General features: G+C 40.6%; 1 protein-coding gene across 3 annotated transcripts in view; it reads right to left on the bottom strand.

Annotated features, from left to right (window-relative positions):
• Positions 1–19,211, bottom strand: part of PLXDC2 (plexin domain containing 2) — a 350,669-nt gene that overhangs the window by 20,187 nt on the left and 311,271 nt on the right. For all 3 annotated transcript variants that reach the window (XM_067562334.1, XM_067562335.1, XM_067562336.1), the window contains 3 exons: positions 19,136–19,196; positions 15,408–15,561; positions 13,690–13,728 (listed from right to left, as the gene is read on the bottom strand). In XM_067562334.1, coding sequence (XP_067418435.1) covers positions 13,690–13,728; positions 15,408–15,561; positions 19,136–19,196 — 254 coding nt within the window. The remainder of the gene's footprint in view (positions 1–13,689; positions 13,729–15,407; positions 15,562–19,135; positions 19,197–19,211) is intronic.

Raw genomic sequence — 19,211 nt, 5'->3', positions numbered from 1 at the left:
TGATGACCAATCGCTTCCTGATAGCAGCTCTCACAAATAAGCTTCCATAACACACTCCTTTTTCTTTTGCTCCAACAGTGAGTGTTTCAGATAGCATGTTCTGTTTAACAAAGGGTCACACACATCATAGCTTCTGTAGGCTGAGTTTATGACACACACCAAGGGCTCCTTCCATGCCCTCATCCCTCCCACGTCCCACAAGCTCCCTGTGTGCCACCCTCCCACCGCCTTTATTTTAGGTACTCCCTACAACTCCTCCCAGTCACTCCCCTGCCAGGAGTTCTGTATGTCTTTCCATTCCCACTTCCCCTTGCTCTCCATTCCCCCTTTTCATCTCATGGCATGGGCTCTGTATACTCCCTAATCTCCATACCAAGTTTCCCTAATTCCCGTCCCAAAGGGTTCTGTGTGCTCCCCATTCCCTCCTCTTCCCATTTCAGAATCCCGCATTCTCCTCCCCATGGAAAGGGCTCTGTGTGCACCTCAGTCCACTTAGTCCCTCCAGGTCCCCCCTGCTAGGGTCCCCAATCCTCCCCTTCATGAGGTGTTCTGTTTATCTCCATTCCCCTCTTCACCTATAGCAGGGTTCCCCATTCTCCTCCCATGCCAGGGACTCTGTCTGAACCTTCATAACCCCTGTTCCTCCCATTTCCTTCTCTCCCCTGCCTTACCTGGGGTTCTGTATGTCCTTCCCCCTCTACCAACCTGCCTCCACCAAAGAGTTCCCCATTACATCCTTCCCCCATATCAGGGCAACCGATTCTCTCCATGTCCCCCTTCTCCTCCACCCTTCTTATTTCTGTCTGGGAGATAAGCCATTCAGGATGTCAACATGTTAAACTCTATTGTGAGGATAGCCAGAGATGAGACGTGAGTATTGGTATGCTTGAAGTTGTTAATGGGTGGCATCAATCAATTATCTGTCCAACAGACACTTGCAGAGCTGCCTGAGCCTTGGCTATGCTGAAGAGCTGGCAGGAGCTTCATGTGTCCCCATTTCCCACCTTTTGGTTTTCCAAATTTGTCCCAAATTCATAGAGTTCTGGCCATTGCTGCCTGGAACATTGCCTGAAATTTTGCAGTTGATTGGATGCAGTATTCAAAAGTTATGGGATTATTCAGAGACAGACAGACAGACGTAAAGAGACTTGACCTTGAATGGAGTATATCACCCAATGACTCAAACAAAACCTGTTCTAGTTATAACTATTAAACCAAATGCTCATCATGTTCACACATGCAGGTTAGTCTGCTTTTTATTATATACTGTAGGGCAGGAAGGAAACAGAGGGTAATTACCTACTTTTTCAAAAACAAATAGACAAACACACCAATGAGTTAAATATTAATTCATTCCAGTCTCTTTCTTCTGTTGCTGGAAGTTCTCCCAAGAAAATCCTGGTCTACATGGCCAACTTACATTGGTATGACTACATTGCTCATTTTCCACACCCCTGAGCAACAGTCATATCAATCTAACCATCAGCGTAGACAGCACTATGTTGATGAGAGAAGCCCTCCTGCTGGCATAGCTACCGCTTCTCAGAGAGGTGAAGTAACTATGTTGGGTGGTGCACTGGGCGCTGCTACAGCGCTATAAGTGTACACAAGCCTATACAGATGATGAGTGAAAGCACAAATCAGCAATGTTTTCACAACTGGACGTTTTATTTATTTATTTATTTTTTAAATTAAAAAACATGCAGACTATCTTGTTTGATTTTAGATTGTGTCATGGCTTATGGTCCAATTAGCTCCTTCAGACACTCTAGTGTAGCAAGACATCAGAGAGACTCAGAGATGTATTATAAAGAGACTTGCCCTGCTCCTTTTGAAGTCAATGGGAATTTTGCCATTGACTTCAATGGGAGTAGGACTGTGTACAAAATCTTTTTTAAAAAAGCCAAATTGGCAATGCCATGCGCATCTTGTACAACCCATTACACTATATGGATAGCATTTGCCTCACTATAGAACACTAACCATTTAGCTCCCCTGAACGGTGTACATGAAAGACAATACTATGGTATACTGCCTACAAGATCTGCTCTATAGTTCAGATTGATGCTAGCTTTCCATTATGCTATTATTATAATATAATATAATATAATATAATATAATATAGAGAGATTGTGAGGGCATATTAATTAATATTAATTCCCATTAATGTGGGAAGGGACTAACTAGGAGCTCATTAGAGTAGAAATATAAACAGGAGACAGTGGAAGGCTGAGGGAAAATCCCTCAGGGTTTATTACTATGTCGTTGGTGGGAGCCTTGTCTGCCTACCCATGAAGGACACAGAGTTACTGAACTTCCAGACCAGGAAGCAAGGAGGAATCGAGGCGCTTCACTGAAGAGTTACATTGTTTGGAAGAGATTTTCTAAGTTAAGCATTGCTTTTTTAGGCCCCAGCTAAAGAAAGCCAGCCCTTCTTATCAGTTTGCCCGTATATCTTAGACCAGGCTCCCAAAAGCCTTGCTCATAAATTCCAATATAGCTGTACAGCATGTGTGCCTTAAAGTGGCAGGATTCAGTTTTGTTTTTGTTTATTTGTTTTTTTTCTCCTTTTCCAGTTATTCCTGGCTATGGCCCAGGCCACATCCACACAGAACTCTTCTTATATATTGAGCTGTTTTAAAATTATTTTAAAAAGTTTATAAATCTAAACTAATCTGCTTCTAACGCATGGGTGCCAGGGCCCTGAGGGAATTTGAGGAGATGTGGGGAACCACAGGAGAGTTGGAGGGCACCCAGAAGACCTTGAGAGACATAGAAGGGCAAAGAAAGGTGAAATTGTTAATCCACATAACACACTATAAACCCTTACAATTTTCTACATACAAAACTTTAGAGTGAATTTTTCTTTGTGGACAAAAGCCTCTGCTTTTTCCTCCTTCCCTGCTCCACTGTCCATTACCCCAATATCCCACTCAGATATAATCCTGCCTCAGTGCAGGGCACTGGACAAGAAGACCTTTTGAAGTCCCTTTCAGCCCTACATTTCTATGATTCTTTCCCATTTTGTGGGCTTGCTATAAAACATGCAGGATTGGAGCCCTGCTTTGATGGCCTCACAAGATCTATCAGGACAAGCCCCCACACCAGGTTTTTTTATATTCTAATTCAAGTGATACTCTTGGTTCTTAATAAAATTAAACCAAACTGTGAAATCCTCAAACAAAACCTTTCTTAAAAAAAAAAAAAAATTAAGGTTGAAATTGTATTTCAATGGAGTCCAGCTGAACACCAAAAACTATTAAGGGCTGATGCTGTAATCCTTATTGATTTAAGTAGTCCCATTAAAGCCAATGGCAAACTCCATGAATGGTTTAGTTAAAAGTATTACTCAGATGAGTGGAGTTGCAGGATCAGGCCCTCATTTCGTAACAAAGGAATACAGGATGGGCATTGAAATTATTCTCCTGTGAGTGCTTTAAAAATGCATTTGCTGTTAGGCCATGTGGTAATGCTATAATGTATTATTAATGATCATTCTAAAATAATGATTTCTACTGGGCTATTCAGCTCACTAAAAGACTGTTCGCATGAGTAACTGTAGTAGCATCAGACCCTAGAGGTGATAAAGCGCTGTCACATATTTACACTGATCTCTGGAATTAGCGAGTTAGTGTCCTATAGCAATTTAAATGATAAAGAAATGGAACTTACAATGCTTTTTTCAGGGTCTTTGAGTGAATATTTCATGTTGTGCAGATTGGGGATTTTGTTTTGTTTTTTGTTTTTGTCTTTGCCAATTTTAGGCTTGCTCCTGCTTTTCTCGAACTCAATGACAGAATGCTGATTGGCACAATTTGTGTGAGTAAGGATGAAAAATGAGTGTTTCAAGATTGGGTTTGATTTTTAAGCAAAGGATTGTAGCATAGAGACTGTGCTGGCTGATAAACCATGCAGTAATTTTATGATGTATTATTAATACTAATGCAAAAGCAACAGTAATACCCTAATGTTCTTAACAAACAAGCTATCTTCAAAACTGGCTTAGGAATAGTAAAATATGTTAATACATTATTATTATTTTATGTATATTGGATCAAACAGTGTGTGTGTGGTGGGACTTTATACACACTTCAGCTGACAGGTCATATCTCCAAAGAGCTCACAATCTAGAGTCCTGATTCTGAAGAGTTACACTAACATAAACAGAAATGACACGGAGTACTGACAAAGGGCAGGCTTGTCCCAGGAGGGAGGTGCCATTTTTTCATAATGACTTTTTTAGCAGATGGAAGTGTACCCTTGCACCTCACCTGCTGAGCTATGGACGTTTTACAGGTGAGCCCTTTGTCCCCTAATCACACAGGACAAAGGATTTTAATTACACAATTATTATGGAATCACAGAAACTGAAGGCTTCCAAAGCCCTATCCTTGTTAGTTCATTTAATGCCTGACCTGGCCAGTGCACAATTGCACCCTATGAGCCCCTGTGTCTTATGAGAGAATGGCGCCGGGAGAGTATTCTCCATGACAGGCCCTCCTCTTTGTAATTCACTCCCCCATTTGTGCAAAATAGACCAAACTGTAAATCTTTAGCTCTTGGGACAGAGGCATGCTAAGAGCAGGGTTTAGGGGCTGGATATTTTCTGCTTTTGGGGAAGCTGCAAGGTTAAGGCTTGTTGGGACTAGTATGAGTGTGACTGTATTTTTAACACACCACAAAAGCACTTAGAGCCCAGACTGGGTACTTTTCAGTGTAGTGTAGAGATCTAAGTGAATAAATGTAATAAATATGTCCTCTAGTACTTGACTGGTCTGTTTTAAATGACCTAACTAAGAGTACGCTTTCATCCGTTCCCTTCAGGATCTACAAATAAAATAAAATTCACTGCCAGAGATGGCCCTGGAACACACTCAGACACTGGGAGGTCTCAGTTCTGTATCTGAACTAAGGACATTAAGCACCTCTCATCGCATTGCACTACAAACCCAATCATCCATCCAAAATGCTAGTGCAGCTAAGCTAACCTCATTCCCACGGTCCCTCTTGTGCTCTCTCCTAAGCTACTCCCTGCTCCCTCCTTAGTCCAGTTGCCCCCTTTCCCAGGCATTTCAGGAGATACAAAATAGCTGCTTCCCCACAACCGTGTCTCCTGGGAATCACCAGGCAAAGGCTCTTTCACACTTGTTCCCTCTCTCCCCAATGGGCAGCGCAAGAGCAAAAATGCTCCTCCTGGTGCATATCTCTGAGCTGTGTTAAAGAAGCCACAAGACAGCCCTCAGGACTGTTTAGTTACCATATATGGATTATGGGGAACTATGCAGTTATTTTAGCAGAGCCAGCAATGTTTCCCTTCTTCCGCTGCCCTAAGAGGAGCAGCTGCTTCTGGGCCCTCATTTACTAATGGAGGATTATAGGGGATTGTTTGTTTCCTAGAGAAGGTCTTATTCTCCACCCTTAACCTTTAGTTTTTATATATATACAATGCACAACATCAAGCACCATGTCTCAGAAAACAGATGGTTTAGGATCTTACATATAACTAGAGCCCTGCAAATCCGCGGATATCCACTTTATATCCGCTGACCATTTCTTGCAGATCGCGGTGGGATGGTCAAAAGAGGTCGGAACCTCTGTGACTTCTGGGGCAGGGCTGGAGCAGCTGCCAGTCAGGGGTGCAGCGAACAGCTGATTAGCTGTTAGGCTGCTGGCACTCTCAAAAATTCACCAGCTGTAAGCCAGGAGGGCGGGGCTGATCAGCTGTTAGGCCACAGGCAGCTCTCAACAGCTAATCAGCTATTAGGCAGGCAGGGCTCATCAGCTGTTTGGAGTGGCAGGGGCTCAACAGCTGATGGAGGGCTGCTGGCTCCAAAACAGCTGATGTGCGGATGCGGGTAAATCTAAAAGAGGGAGGGTGATTGTGGTTTGGGTAAAAGTTTATTCCAGTGGATGCGGATCCACATATTTGCATCTGTGCAGGTTCCTACATACAATAATGTTGGGAAAGCAGAGAGATTTACCGTTTGTAGAATCGTACAGAGAATCACAGGAAAATCCATTTACTGCATTTACTGCTGTTACAGGAACTGAATGCTCTCAATTTCTCTCTTTCTTCACTGTGATGGAGTGCGATGTCCTACTTTTGGATTGAAGTAAATCCCTTAGCATTCGTTAATACTTCTGAGCTTTCTGCACCACTGTTCTTTGCTCGGCTGCACAAGGCGTAATACATTTATGCTTAAGATAATGTTTTAACACTGTATTTCCCCTGTATGTCATTCCAGCACGACAAACTGAGACCCAGGAGATCTGGGTTCAATTTCTGGCTCTTCTACAGATTTTCTGTGTGACCATGGGCAAGTCACTTAGATGCACTGAATCTGAACTACCTCCTGCTGAGGTCAAGAAAGCTTGGAAGTAGTTAGCCCAAAGGGATTCTTTATTCAGGATGCTGGACCTGCACAGGCTCTGTAGTGCCGCGGTTCTCTAGTTTGCAGGCTTAGGCTGGTGGTGCAACTGACTGCATTCTTCTGCACTAGAATCACACCAAAACCTCCAGGGGCTTGTACTAGAAATAACTGTAGTCTGGCTGATTGGTTCAAAGTAACTCAATTGTGTGCTGTGCCATTGGCACCTGCCTGTGCTCGTCCCAACACGGATGTGGCCAGATGGATTAAGGTGTGTCCAAGGCACTGTCTCCCCTGCACACCTGTTGAGGTTAGACAGCAGGTACTGGACCTATGCATGCTACTTCTTCCTAAAGCTGCCTCTAGTACTCCCTGAGGCATTCAATGTATTTGCCCTGTGAAGGCAGAAAGCTTTATGGCCTTCAACTCAGGGTGTATCTGCATTAATCTTCACTCCAAATATTTCACAAACAACTCATCAATGGTAGCAATGAGTTCTCATTGAGAAGGTTAGTGTACACAGGGCTCCGAGCTGTACTGTTGAGAGCAATAGTGGGACATTTTAAAGGAAAAGAGTTCAGTCTGGACAGTGCCTAAATCTCCACGCCTCTTTCTGCTCTCCAGCACAACACTTTGGCCTGGCATACACGTACAAGTTGCACTGATTTAATTAAAGGGATGGTGTTAAATTGATTTAGTTAGACCAGTACAACTGTGCGTGTGGATCCCTTTTACATCTGGCTTACAACAATAGGTATGTCAGCAGCAGCTGCAAAACAAACCAGGAAAAAACAGACTTAAATCAATGCAAGTGTCTCTACACACATAGATGTTTCAGTTTAGCAGTTAAGAAATTCATCCTGCATTTTTATCAGCCTCTATTTCACTCGTGACACAAGGTTTGTGCCCACCTGTGTCAACCACAGGCCCTGCCAAAAAATCAGTTCTGGCTACACCTCTCAAATCCTGGTAAAATGACCCACCCACAGTCTTCTTCCATGCAAGGTGCTCAAGGAAAAGTGAAACAAGCTATCACAAAGCCCATCTGCAGCATTAGAAAAATTCCTTCTTGACCCTTAAAGACAAGCGGTGGTTTAGCATAATGTATGGAAGATACAAGGCATGAGTGTGCTGCCTTGGAACTTTTAAATTCAGTCCAAGCTCAGCTAATGCTAACAAGATGGGGGCAGGAAGATTTTGATATTTTTAGCTATAGTATTTTGTAATATCAGTGTAATCATACTCTCTGTTTACTGAGACAAGGTGCTTGAGAACTGTTCCTTTTATAAAATAAATTCTCAATATTGCACTGCAATTCCTAAATTATTTTACTTAAAAATTGTAAGTATCCTGTGCAACGGTGACAGGATTTAGTTATATTCCTAGCAACAGATAATGCAGCAGTAATTTTGCATGGTACCATGAGATATGGAGGCCATGCTTTATTATTTTGAAATAAAAATAATGACTTGTCGAACTGTAATCCAGCACAAGATCTTTTAACAGGCTGGTAATGAACTTGTCACCACTGTAACATTTATGAAACAAAAAAAATGGTCTTGTATATTTTCAAGTGTTGTTCAATTTTTTTATGGTTTAGTCCTTGTTAATTATAAGGCTCTTAGGTATGCACTACTGTTCGGTTCAACAAATGTGAGCTGTACACTTAAAATCCAGCCTTCTTTACGAAGGACTAGTTTAAATTCTCAGCCGGAGGAAAAAGTGCTGAACTCATCCATCCTGGGGAAACAATATCACAGATTAATAATTTTACTTTCAGGAAATTTAATCTAATAGGTCTGATAAATTGCTTTCACTTCAATTTGCTTCATGGTGCTTTGGAGAGTGCCAAAAAAAGAGCCTTATGCTAAAGTATGTGGAATTTCTCTAGAATTTTCACATCTTCCCATTCACTGCACACCAGTTTTGCTGTCATCATCTTCTTACTGCAGTTACTTAGCAGACTATATGTTTCCCTTTTAATATCTTTGGTTCATAGGCTGTTTTGGGAAGGAAGAACTTTAATAATTTTTTTATTTTAATACAGACTGAGCATGTCAATTTAATGTTGCTGACAGCCACATGCTACTGTAGTTTTCCCATTATCCTTTCGCAGGAAACAGTGGCTTCCTCTTCCAAGCACATAGACTGAAATTGTACAAGCCAATGAGCTGCAGTTAGCAAAACATTTGGAGTTTATAGTACAACTCTGAAGATTGAATTGAAGATAACAATTGAATATTGAATATTGTTCAATTGAATATTGAATATTGAAGATAACAATTGAAGATTGAATTGAAGATAACAGGAGTACTCAGGAATGTATTCAAGACCCTATTCCAACTTTAACTAGTCCTGAGAGTTTGATTATGTGAACAAATTAATTGCTGGACGTGCTAGAGGAGAAATGGCTTGAGAACTGGTTGGGCTGATGATGTGGAGATAGCAAAGTGGAGATACCTGGCAGCACAGAGCTTAAATCCGCAAATCTACCTAGATACTTGGTTTCATATCACAAATGACAAGTTATTTTTGATTTGTTAGAAGACCACTAAATTATGTCCATAAAACAATATTATTTCTGGCTTATTTGATAATCTCGGTGACTAATTGCTTTGCACAAAGCCTGCCTTCCTGTCCTTATCCTATTAGTACTCTCCTCCCCCCTGCCCCTCTTTTTCTTATCTTTGAGCTCTAGTAGCATCTCTCTATTTTTTTCTCATTACTGTTTCCATCACTAATGACACAGTTCTAAAGCTGCTTATTGATAAGACTGTTTGTAAAAACACAGACAATACACAGCATAGCATCAATAAAATAAAGAACAGTTGGATAGTCTGTCAAATTTCCATCAGGGAAATTCTTTGCTCCCATGACCTGCATAAACTCTGCAATTATGTCAGAATGAAAATGGTTTAAACAGCTGAGAAACACAGGTTTTGATTTATAAAAACAGACTAAATTGTCAGAGTCAAATCCCATTTGGAGTTTTGCCAAAGTACGGACTAAAGCTCGTACTCTCCCCTTCTTGCAGGAAAAGACTTGGAAGAGGAAGACTGAACCATGGCTTCTTGACTTCTGGGTCTACAACAGGATTGACATCAGAGCAGATTAGCCAGAGGGCAGGGGTACTATTTCTTTTGGGCAAGCCACGATCTGAGGAAATAACAACAAAACCGTGACCTTTGGATCTTAGCCTGTACAGGCTCCACTTCAGAATCCCTGAAATAGTAGTGATACAGCTCTCGAATGTGCCATGCTATCACTAACTGAGCCTCTCTCTAGATGACCACGAAAAGCTGGCAATTCTTGGCATCTTTTTTTAATCATGGAGAAACTTAGTATGTTAAAAAGAAAATACTTTTTGGATAATGATTAGCAGGTGTCAATTAATGTAATACACATAATAATAGGTTTCAATTGGATTTTAGAGTGCACAAGAAGTAAAGGATGCAGCCCTGTCCAAAGACTTATTATTATGTTTGCATACCTTTAGGCGAGGATTTCCAAAGGGAGATATGTGCCCAAATTCCAATGGGAGTTGGAAATATGTGTTAACCACTTATGCTAAATAATCTGTTCCACATCACATTTAGCTGTGACACTTGGAGCATGTTTCCCAGACCTGAAGAAGAGCTCTGCGTAAGCTTGAAAGCTTGTCCCTTTACCAACAGAACCTGATCCAATAAAAGATATTACCTCACCCATTTTGTCTCTCTAAAACCCTTAGGCTCCTTTGCAAAAGTCTAGCCTTATACTGCTTTTTAATAAATACTGTATTGTGCCAAATATATGCAACAGTATTGATGTCTTTTTCCCAAGACTGCAAAACTGGATTTTGTGTGATGGCCATCTGCATACTACACACATTGTCTTTTTTTCAGAGTGAAATTCACCCTATACAAAAGGCCAGCAGACGTCTTATACACCTCTCATATCCCACTTAAAGCCTGTTTTGAGAGCTAAAGTAGGACATACATGGGGTATGTATAGAATGCAAAGACAAACCTGTGGCACCAAATCTCAGCGCCTAGGTCAAATGTCGTGGGCTAACGAGTCTCGGGTTGCGAGGTTATAAATAGCAGTGTAGACATTCCTGCTTGGCTGGAGCATGGGCTCTGAAACCTGGCAAGGGCTGACGACCTCAGAGCCTGGACTCCAGCCTAAGCAGGATGTCTACACTGCTATTTTTAGCCCTGCAAGCCTGATCCCTGCAAGCCCAAGTCAACTGACTCGGGTTCTGAGACTCAGCACCAAGGGTTTTTCATTGCGGTGCAGACACGCTCATACAGGTATTTTGCTGGTCCTCTGCTCTAGGGTGGATTCCACCATAGAGGAACGCAGTAGCACACACGCTCAGGCAGGATGAATTTGGGAAGCTTTCTAGTTCTCAAACAGAAATGTATTCTTTAAGAAGATATTCTGACTAATGGAAAATGGCAACAGTTGCTCTCATGGCCATTACCAAAACACATAACTCCTATCTTTCTCAGTGCTGAAACTCAAGACAAGTGAAGAACTACAGCTAGCAGATCATGATAATGAGCTATCTAAAAAAGGTCAAAACAAATATATAGAACTCTGAGACAATTATCTGTCGTTTTCATCTGAATTTAGTTTAAACTAGTTCAGTGCAAAAGGGTTTCGCTCAATCATAAATAATTTTAAAACTAGAAAAGATTAGCGCATCCTACATGAACCAAACTATTTAAATTCCATTTCTCAGCTTCCCCGAATGAGTGATTCTAAATCACCCATCCAAGACTTCTCAACATGAAAGGGCTATTACTGTTGCATTATTGCCAGGTGCCTGTGTCTTTGATGAAAAATTAGGTAGCTGCTTTTGAAATATGTTAGTTTTGGTACACGTGACATTAAAGGAAAATAACAACAATGGATTGAAGGGCTTTTATAACATAAAACATAAAATAGCAATGCTATTATACAAGAACTTTTTAATTTTCCTAAGCTTTTAAACCAGGATTTTCAAGCTTGAAATCTTTTAAGAGAATTAAGAGTTAACAATGAGTGTGATGTCAGCTTAGCTGACTATAAAAAATCCTTAGACATGCATATGGGTAACTGGCAGTGAGGGAAGAAGAAATGCAGAAGAAACAGATAAAAGCTAAATTGGAATTTATGATAAAAGGTGCCACACAAGGTTATATGTGAATGGGGATAGCACTAAATTACAAGCGATTTTCTCACATAACTAAAAGGTCATGGTATTTTGACCTACAACTGCAGTCTGGTTTAAAAATGTAATGTAGTTACTGCTTAATAAAATTTGGCCTCAAAAGTTCCAGCCAAAGGGGAAATGCAGAATTTATACAGAATCCTTTTGTTGTATCTAATCACCTATTGACTGCTTTCATCCAAGGACAAATCTAGCTATAGGCCCTTATTGATCAGATATAGCTTAGTTTTCCATTACAAAAGCTTCCCTTTGATTTGAGTTTTACAGGATCTAGTTTGGAAAGGCTAAAGACTCTGTATTCGTTTGACCTGGAATCTTCTACTTTTTCTCAAAGGCTGACAAATCACAATGAATCAAAGAACAGGCCTGTGGCTACAGAGGTTTTATCAGAGCCTCATCTAAGGGCTATTGTAAAACTCAATGCATAATTGAAGATTCATGAAGAACAACTTCCCAGATTAAAAGCTAGGTTTACTATGTGAACAGAAATCCTGCTGAGTGACTTTGCTTCCATGGTGCTTGAAACCCGTATCACCACCTTCTTTTTTATTTCAAGTATAAAGAACCAACCCAAGAAAAGTGAATCTATAGCTGTTGGTTTCTTCTTCTGAAATCAAGCAGCTTTATGCACTGAAACTGCATATAGCTTAAAAAAAGCCGTATCACGCATTCTATCAAGGCACTAGAGTTCTTCCTCTTGGTTTTAAATGTTTTGCTTTCTGTTTCAGGGATTTCCTTCTCAGATCTTAAGCAAGAGGCGGCAAGCCAAATACGGTGTTTGAAGTAACTCATCCAAAATGGGAGAGAACTAGAATTTATTATTAGAAAACATTTTGTCTGGTTTTGAAGTAATTTTGTATTATTATGCTCTTTAAGAAGAAGAGCACTGAAACATTTATTTTGTCAAAAGAAAGTGTAACAACTTCAAAAACAAACAAGGGAAAGAACTGGTCAAGTGTGGGCTGACCACTCATAGCAGTGTCCCTTTTAATAAAGTGGACAAATGGTTAATTTGGAAGTTATCTTATTCAGAGTTTCCAGTTATGTTTTAAATCCATGCCAATTAACAACAAATGAACAGCCCTGCGTGAAGCAAAGTTCAAAACATTCCTAGCTGTGCTCTTGCTATTGATAGTGAGATGAAGATGTTAGCCAGATAGATGAGAGACTGGAAAAATGATGCTACTCAGCTTCTGATTCAGAGAGGGGATGTTCAATGGGGGGAGGAGGGAGTGGACTAAATAAAAAATCCACTCAAGAATACCACTGGTGAGCCAAACAGCAAAAAAGAAATCCACAATATCAAGGGCTATACGGACACCACACACTATTTCAAGCCTAAAAAACTGTACAAATCTGGGAAACGGTAACAAGTATCAACTGTAAAGTCTCCCTTTGCAGCAATGCAGGTCCAATAAATTTTATCATGCAGACCAAATCAGAATCCACCCTGAGGGTCTGATCCAAAGCCCATTGAAGTTCATGGGAGTCTTTCTATTGCCCTATGTTTAACTATGTTTAGTGACTCAATCCTACTTCTCCTGAAGTCAATGGCAAAACTCTCAACAACTCCAAAGGCAGCAGGAAAAGACGCTGATACTGCCATGAAGACTGTGAGGATGGTCTCCTGAAGAGCTCCATTGAATAGCAGCCTTGATATTATATGCCTAATAGGAGAATACATGTGGATAACTACAGTAATCTGTGCTAATACATAGATACAAATATTGTACCTTATAGTACCTTATATATAACGTATCACAAAAGAACATATATATGAATACTGTTATTTAAAACTACTACCAGCCTCTCTCCCCATATCATCTTCTCCCCTAGATCTTTGCCTTTAATAGATCAACTTTTTGGATGCCAAAGTTATTTTGCTGTTACACAAATGAGTTTTAAAGAGTGTTGTAAACATTTAATTTACTAAGTAGTTATATAGCCTTTTTGCCCTGGTGTTCTTTCTGCTTTAGAGATGTGGACAACTGAAGTCTCTTGGGGGCTAGGTTCAAGACATTTCTACACTCTGATTTAAATTAATTAAGATGAGCAGGCTGTAGTTATGTAACCTATTGCCACTGTTTACACACACCACACACACACACACAAATCACTTCTTACCTCCATTATCTTTTAGGTGCAGTGCTATCTTGGTATCATCTAAAAAAGAAATTCACCATTACTAACACAGGAAACTTTGTTTAATTAAGTCATAGATCTCTTTAATGATATTCTAATGTCCACCAGATTTAACCATCAGAATAGAATTTGATGTTCTATTCATATAGGGGTAGATACTCTTATTTACACTGAGTGGTACCTTACTCCTCTAATAGTACTATGACATGTAAAGGACTATCAGAGGAGCAAGAAGATGAATAAGGATATGAGAATCTGGCCATAGCTTTTAAAAGTACTTTGCCTTTGTCATGTATTTTATAATATAAGTATGATTATTTGTATGACTGACACCGTAGTCACGTGAGATATTCAGGACTCAGCTGGCATTTGACAGTAAAATAAAACAATTATTTATCTGTTCTCCTAAGAAACCACTGGAAACATACCAGTTTCAAAGTCTCTACATAATTCCAGATTTCTCTTATTACTTGCGCATTTGATGAGCCAAATATCTGGGACATTATTAGCAGATGAGCATTCAGAACTAAAGCTCCAAATCCTGCAGTGCCAGCTTCTAAACTTTTCTTACTGCTTTGCTGTACTGAAAGCCAGCCCTTTTCATCAGCAGATACCCACTTTGTAACAGCTTCAGTTTTAGGCTTAACCCTTGAATATCTTCAAATCTAGAAATGTTCCAGCCAGAATCTATTAAAAAATTCTGGCCACATTGTATAGTTTCCCAAATATTAACAATTTTGCTAGGAGATAACATTTTAATTTATAGTTGCTACTTGATTCATTTTAGGTAGCTTTTCTATTCAGCTGAACTTCCACCAGATGCAGGAGGCTAGAATATCTCATCTGCAGAATGGGAAGTTTAAGCTCTGAAGTCAGAGGAACAGCTGCAAGTGGGAGTTCCCACATTGTCACTCAACACTGTTACTTCGCTTTGGGACCCCAAAGAAACCATTCCCAGAAAATAATACTGCAGTCAGTACTGGCACAAAAGGTTAGTGCCAATTTTCAAAAGAAGTCTTTAATTTTGGGTACGTCTGTTTTCGGATAGCCAACATTAAACTCTTTCGGTCTGATCCAAACCACACTAAAGTCAACAATGGGAGTCTCTCCATTGACTTCAATGGGCTTTGCTTTGGGTTCATATGGGCTGATTTTTCTGATGAGCTGAGCACCCATAACCCCCTAAGCTTGATAATTGTAAATTATTTGAAATATTCACTGTCTTTTACCATATCTCTGTACACCACACAGCACAGCAAGGTCCCCAACTTTGCGGGGGCTTCCAGGTGTTATCGTAATACAAATAACTCCAGCTGAAGATGGTGGAAGCAGAGGATTGACAGTCTCTGCTGCGACAAAGGTCAAGACAGAAATAGTGGCAGCTAAGGTGTGGGAGTTAGAATTAAGAAGCTCCAGAAGAGCTGTTTGAAGGCGCAGAGTTTGTGTCTTGGGTCTAAGAAGAAAAATTAGGGCTTTGGTTTTCATCACTATCTAAGCTTCTTATTTTGGAAACATGCAAAGACTTTCAGATATTTGCTCCATGCCAAGTTTTCTCCCTTCAGAAAACAAATAGAAAAAACAAACAAACAACACCCCTGCCTCCAACCAAAAACTTAAATGATAGAAAGATTTGTTTCTTCCTTAACATTGTAAATAAGACAACTTTTCATTATGGACTAAAGCATTCTACGATAAGCCACCTTCTGTGGGTATGCTGGTTGGTAGGTGGGATGTAGTGGCTCCTTTGGTGGTCGTTAAAACTCTGAACCACGTGGTAGTTGGCTGGAGGGGAGTGGTCGTGTCAGGAGGTGTCTCAGTTGTGTCCACATTCTTCTCACAGATCTTATCTTTCGACTATTGAGAAACACCAGAAACAAGGAAGAAGAAAATTAGTTTTCCGTGGAGACCATTTGTCACTGAACTAAAAGCCTGAGTATGGACAAACTGTCAAGCCAGAAGGAATGAAAATAGAAACTTTAAATCAAGGAATTTTTGGAGAGCTTATTTATTTATTTATTTTTAAAGTAAAATCCTCTGCACAGAGTTCAGTTGAATGACAGGTAGTCCATTTCACTGCAAAATTTACAATGCCTAAGCTGCTGATGACAAAGCTGTGAAGGCTCTGAATACCAAATGTATATTATTAGTGCCACAAAATTGTAATGTCTAAATTCATCACGAGGAAGTTACTGGTTTGTTGGGGTTTTTTTGGTTTTTTTGCTATTGTAGTTGGAATGCACACCTCAATAGCTCTTCTTTCTGGGTGCCATAAAACATGTCAAATCAAGATACATGTCTGGGTAAAATAAAAATACATCTATGTACAGAAAATAAGGTATAGTTAATTGTAATTTTAAATTAATTACATTTTTCCTTGGGAATTACCAAAGACAATTATAATTATATTTATAAAATATATACATATTAGACATGCAGCTATACATATAAATAGTTTGTTCTGCTGTTTATTTGTATATAATAAATCACATATGTGAATATGTACATATGTATACATGTGTACGTATACATTTTTACTCAAGGCCATATTTATATACTCAGGAGGAGTAAAGGGCAAAACCTTTTTATGCTTTGCTTAGCTTTGCAGTGCATCTATAACACAGTTGTGCAGAAAAATATTTCCAGCCAAACAGCCGCAAATATGTGAACAATCCCCTTCCCACGCCTTGCATACATCATCCAGTTCAGAGAGTTGTGAATCTGCTTCCTGGCAGTGTGTTCATTTCAGTGTGATGTGAACTTCAAAAACAAGTATGTATTGTTTCACTTTTGACATGCATGGCTATTTTTCTGTCCTCTCTTCCCTCTGCTCTTTCTAAGAGCAAACTAGGGAATTAAATGGAAAAAAAAAAAAAAGACAAAAAGCTGCTAATGCTATCCCCAAAACAAACAACCCTTCCATCACTTTCCACCCCACCTACAAAAGCCCAACCCAGCCCTTATATTAATATTACATATTTAAATTCACAGAGCTAGTGCTGCTAGTACAAAACTCTGCACAGAGAGGAGAGAACAGGTCACTAGCCGCAGAGCTGGAGGGGTGCAGAGGGAATCTATCGACACAATCTGCCCAAGCAGCCATGCTCCCCTTGCATTCCCCAGAGCTCAGGAATGCATTATAGAGGCCTGAGGCAAAATGTAGTGGTGTACCATGGGTCTCTCATGCCTGGGGGCCAAGCCTACATTTGCACCCCCCAAGGTCCCATTCGCCCCCCTCCCATGCAGGCCAGGAGGGGTCTCGGTGCCACTCCTTAGTTGCCCCGGGGCGGGAGGGATCTGTACCTGTGGGGGGCGCAAATGCAGGCTTGGCACGGCTTCCCTCCCACCCCGCACTTACCCACCATGCGGCACCCACCTCTTTCGCTCCAGCCCTGAAGTCCAGCACTGGCTTGGATGGGGCAACCTCCTTCCCCATTGCCTGGATGGGGGGGAGTGCCAGGCCGGCCCTTCACAACAGGTGTTGTGAAGGGCCGGCCTGGCATCCCCCTGCAGGCTGGCGCCCGGGGGCCTGGCCCCTCCCCAAAGCCCCCGCCCTGGTACGCCACTGGCAAAATGTGTCCCAGAACTCCTGGTGGGGTGTGGTGGCACTTTGTGACCCACAACATAGGCCTGTGGCTATCTACAGCCTTCAGTCCAAGACCATTCTGTGAGGCCAGTTCTGCTTTTAATTAAAGAGCCACTATTCATTTGGCTGGTGCAATTAAGAGCAGAATTTGGCTCAGTATCTGCAAAGTGGGGAAGGCGGTTTGATTTTTTTCATTCCCTTTTTTGTGTTTAAATACTGATATCTAAGATTACATTAACGTATTTTTTGCGTTTCAAATTAATCATTTGTTTGAGTCTGCTCAGCACTGTACATGTAAGACACCCAGGAAGGAACTACTCTTGCTCCCAATAACATACAATTCAAAGGCTAGATTGTAGTCAGAAAAAGGAGCTCTGTGTGTGCTGTTTTTTTTTTTATCCCCCACACAGGGGCTGGTCATGCACAAACTTAGCGGCACTAGGAGCTCCCACAAGGACATGGAAGAGGCAGAATGGGATACTACTGTAGGCAGTCCCTTTTGGTCATCCTATAGTGGGAGCATAATTGAGTCCTAGATGAACATGGTATGAGAAATATAGATCAAAGTAATAAAATAAGAAGGCTCTGCCCCATACTGGTAGATTTAGTAGTAGACTTAATTGCACATTCTCAAAAAGTTACCTCTCTTGAGCACTAAATCTCTGAGGGCATCCCCATGGCCAGACATTCAGTTTGCAAATTGCAAAGCTAAAGCTGCAAGCCTGTATAACAACCAGCTAGTATGTAATTATTGTACCATCTCACACAGCATTATTTTCCAATTAGGGCTACACAAGAGGAAAAACTCCACCGAAAAATGTCCACACCACAATGGACTCATATCCGTGCACTCCTTGGACTCAATTATTGAGACTAAAGTCAAATGTGCTTTTTAAACAGACACTTGGGGACATATTTTGCTTTGAATTATACCCTGCCGTACCCTGTCACTGGAGCAGTGCTGTTGTTCTAACTGAACAGATTTTGGCCTTTACAGTTGAAAAAGAGAAGGTAAGTGCTCTTTAACAGCATTGAGAGACTCAAAGTCCATTAGATGATTTAGTTCATATTACCACAAATCCCCACATGAAAAACACTTGTAAAATGAGGCCACTGGGAAAGAACCAACATCATGTAAGATACTAATGAATGTGACTTGAAAATGACTCGCTCTGGGCCCTCTTACCTTCTGCCACATCTCCTATAGTCAACAGAAGTCCCAGGATCGCAGCCCACCCTCCCTCAAATCAGGTATCTATTACTGATTTCTTTTTTTAAAAGGAGAACTGAATGTATCCAGTCTTTAAAAATCAGTAACAACAAAATTCGTACTGTGCTTAATGCTAAAGGCTTGGCCAGAATTCATATCCAAAATGCTCCGCCTATGTCTTCAACTAGAGCTATTCTTGCAGAGTCTGTCAAGGATCTCTTTTCATATGGCTAAAATGGGAAGGAGCAAAGGCAAGGAAGGCTCAAGGGCAGTTAGCAACTACAGCCCAGCCTCTGCCATCATTCTGATGGGAATCTTAGTCCTTCAACAATCAATGCGGGGTCACAGGTTTTGCATTAGCCTTTCTGTTGCATTAATTTTGGGGTTTACCATATTTCCCTGGAAATAAATAATCATATTAGGCCCATTTTATACCTTCAAATATTAATGACATTGTTCAACCTAATGTTTCTTTCATACAACCTACTCAATTTTTAACTAATATATAGGGATAATTGTAGTATGCACTTGTCCTTGAGAAAGCTATTTAATAATCTGCAGAACATAATCAAGGGCGTAATAACTATGTAAATTGCCTCTGGTGGTCATATCAATGTTGTAAAGCACCTTCTTACCTCTTCAGGGCAGCCACTATCTACCCAGTCTTGCCGGTGGCGATCAAATCCACTGGAGCATCTTTAAATGATGAAA

The sequence above is a fragment of the Emydura macquarii genome, unplaced genomic scaffold (genome assembly GCF_026122565.2).
Source record: "Emydura macquarii macquarii isolate MOO-44397 ecotype Brisbane River unplaced genomic scaffold, CSIRO-AGI_Emac_v2 contig_2422, whole genome shotgun sequence".
In the NCBI taxonomy this organism is placed as follows: domain Eukaryota; kingdom Metazoa; phylum Chordata; order Testudines; family Chelidae; genus Emydura; species Emydura macquarii.
This window is presented reverse-complemented; position numbering and strand designations above follow the sequence as displayed.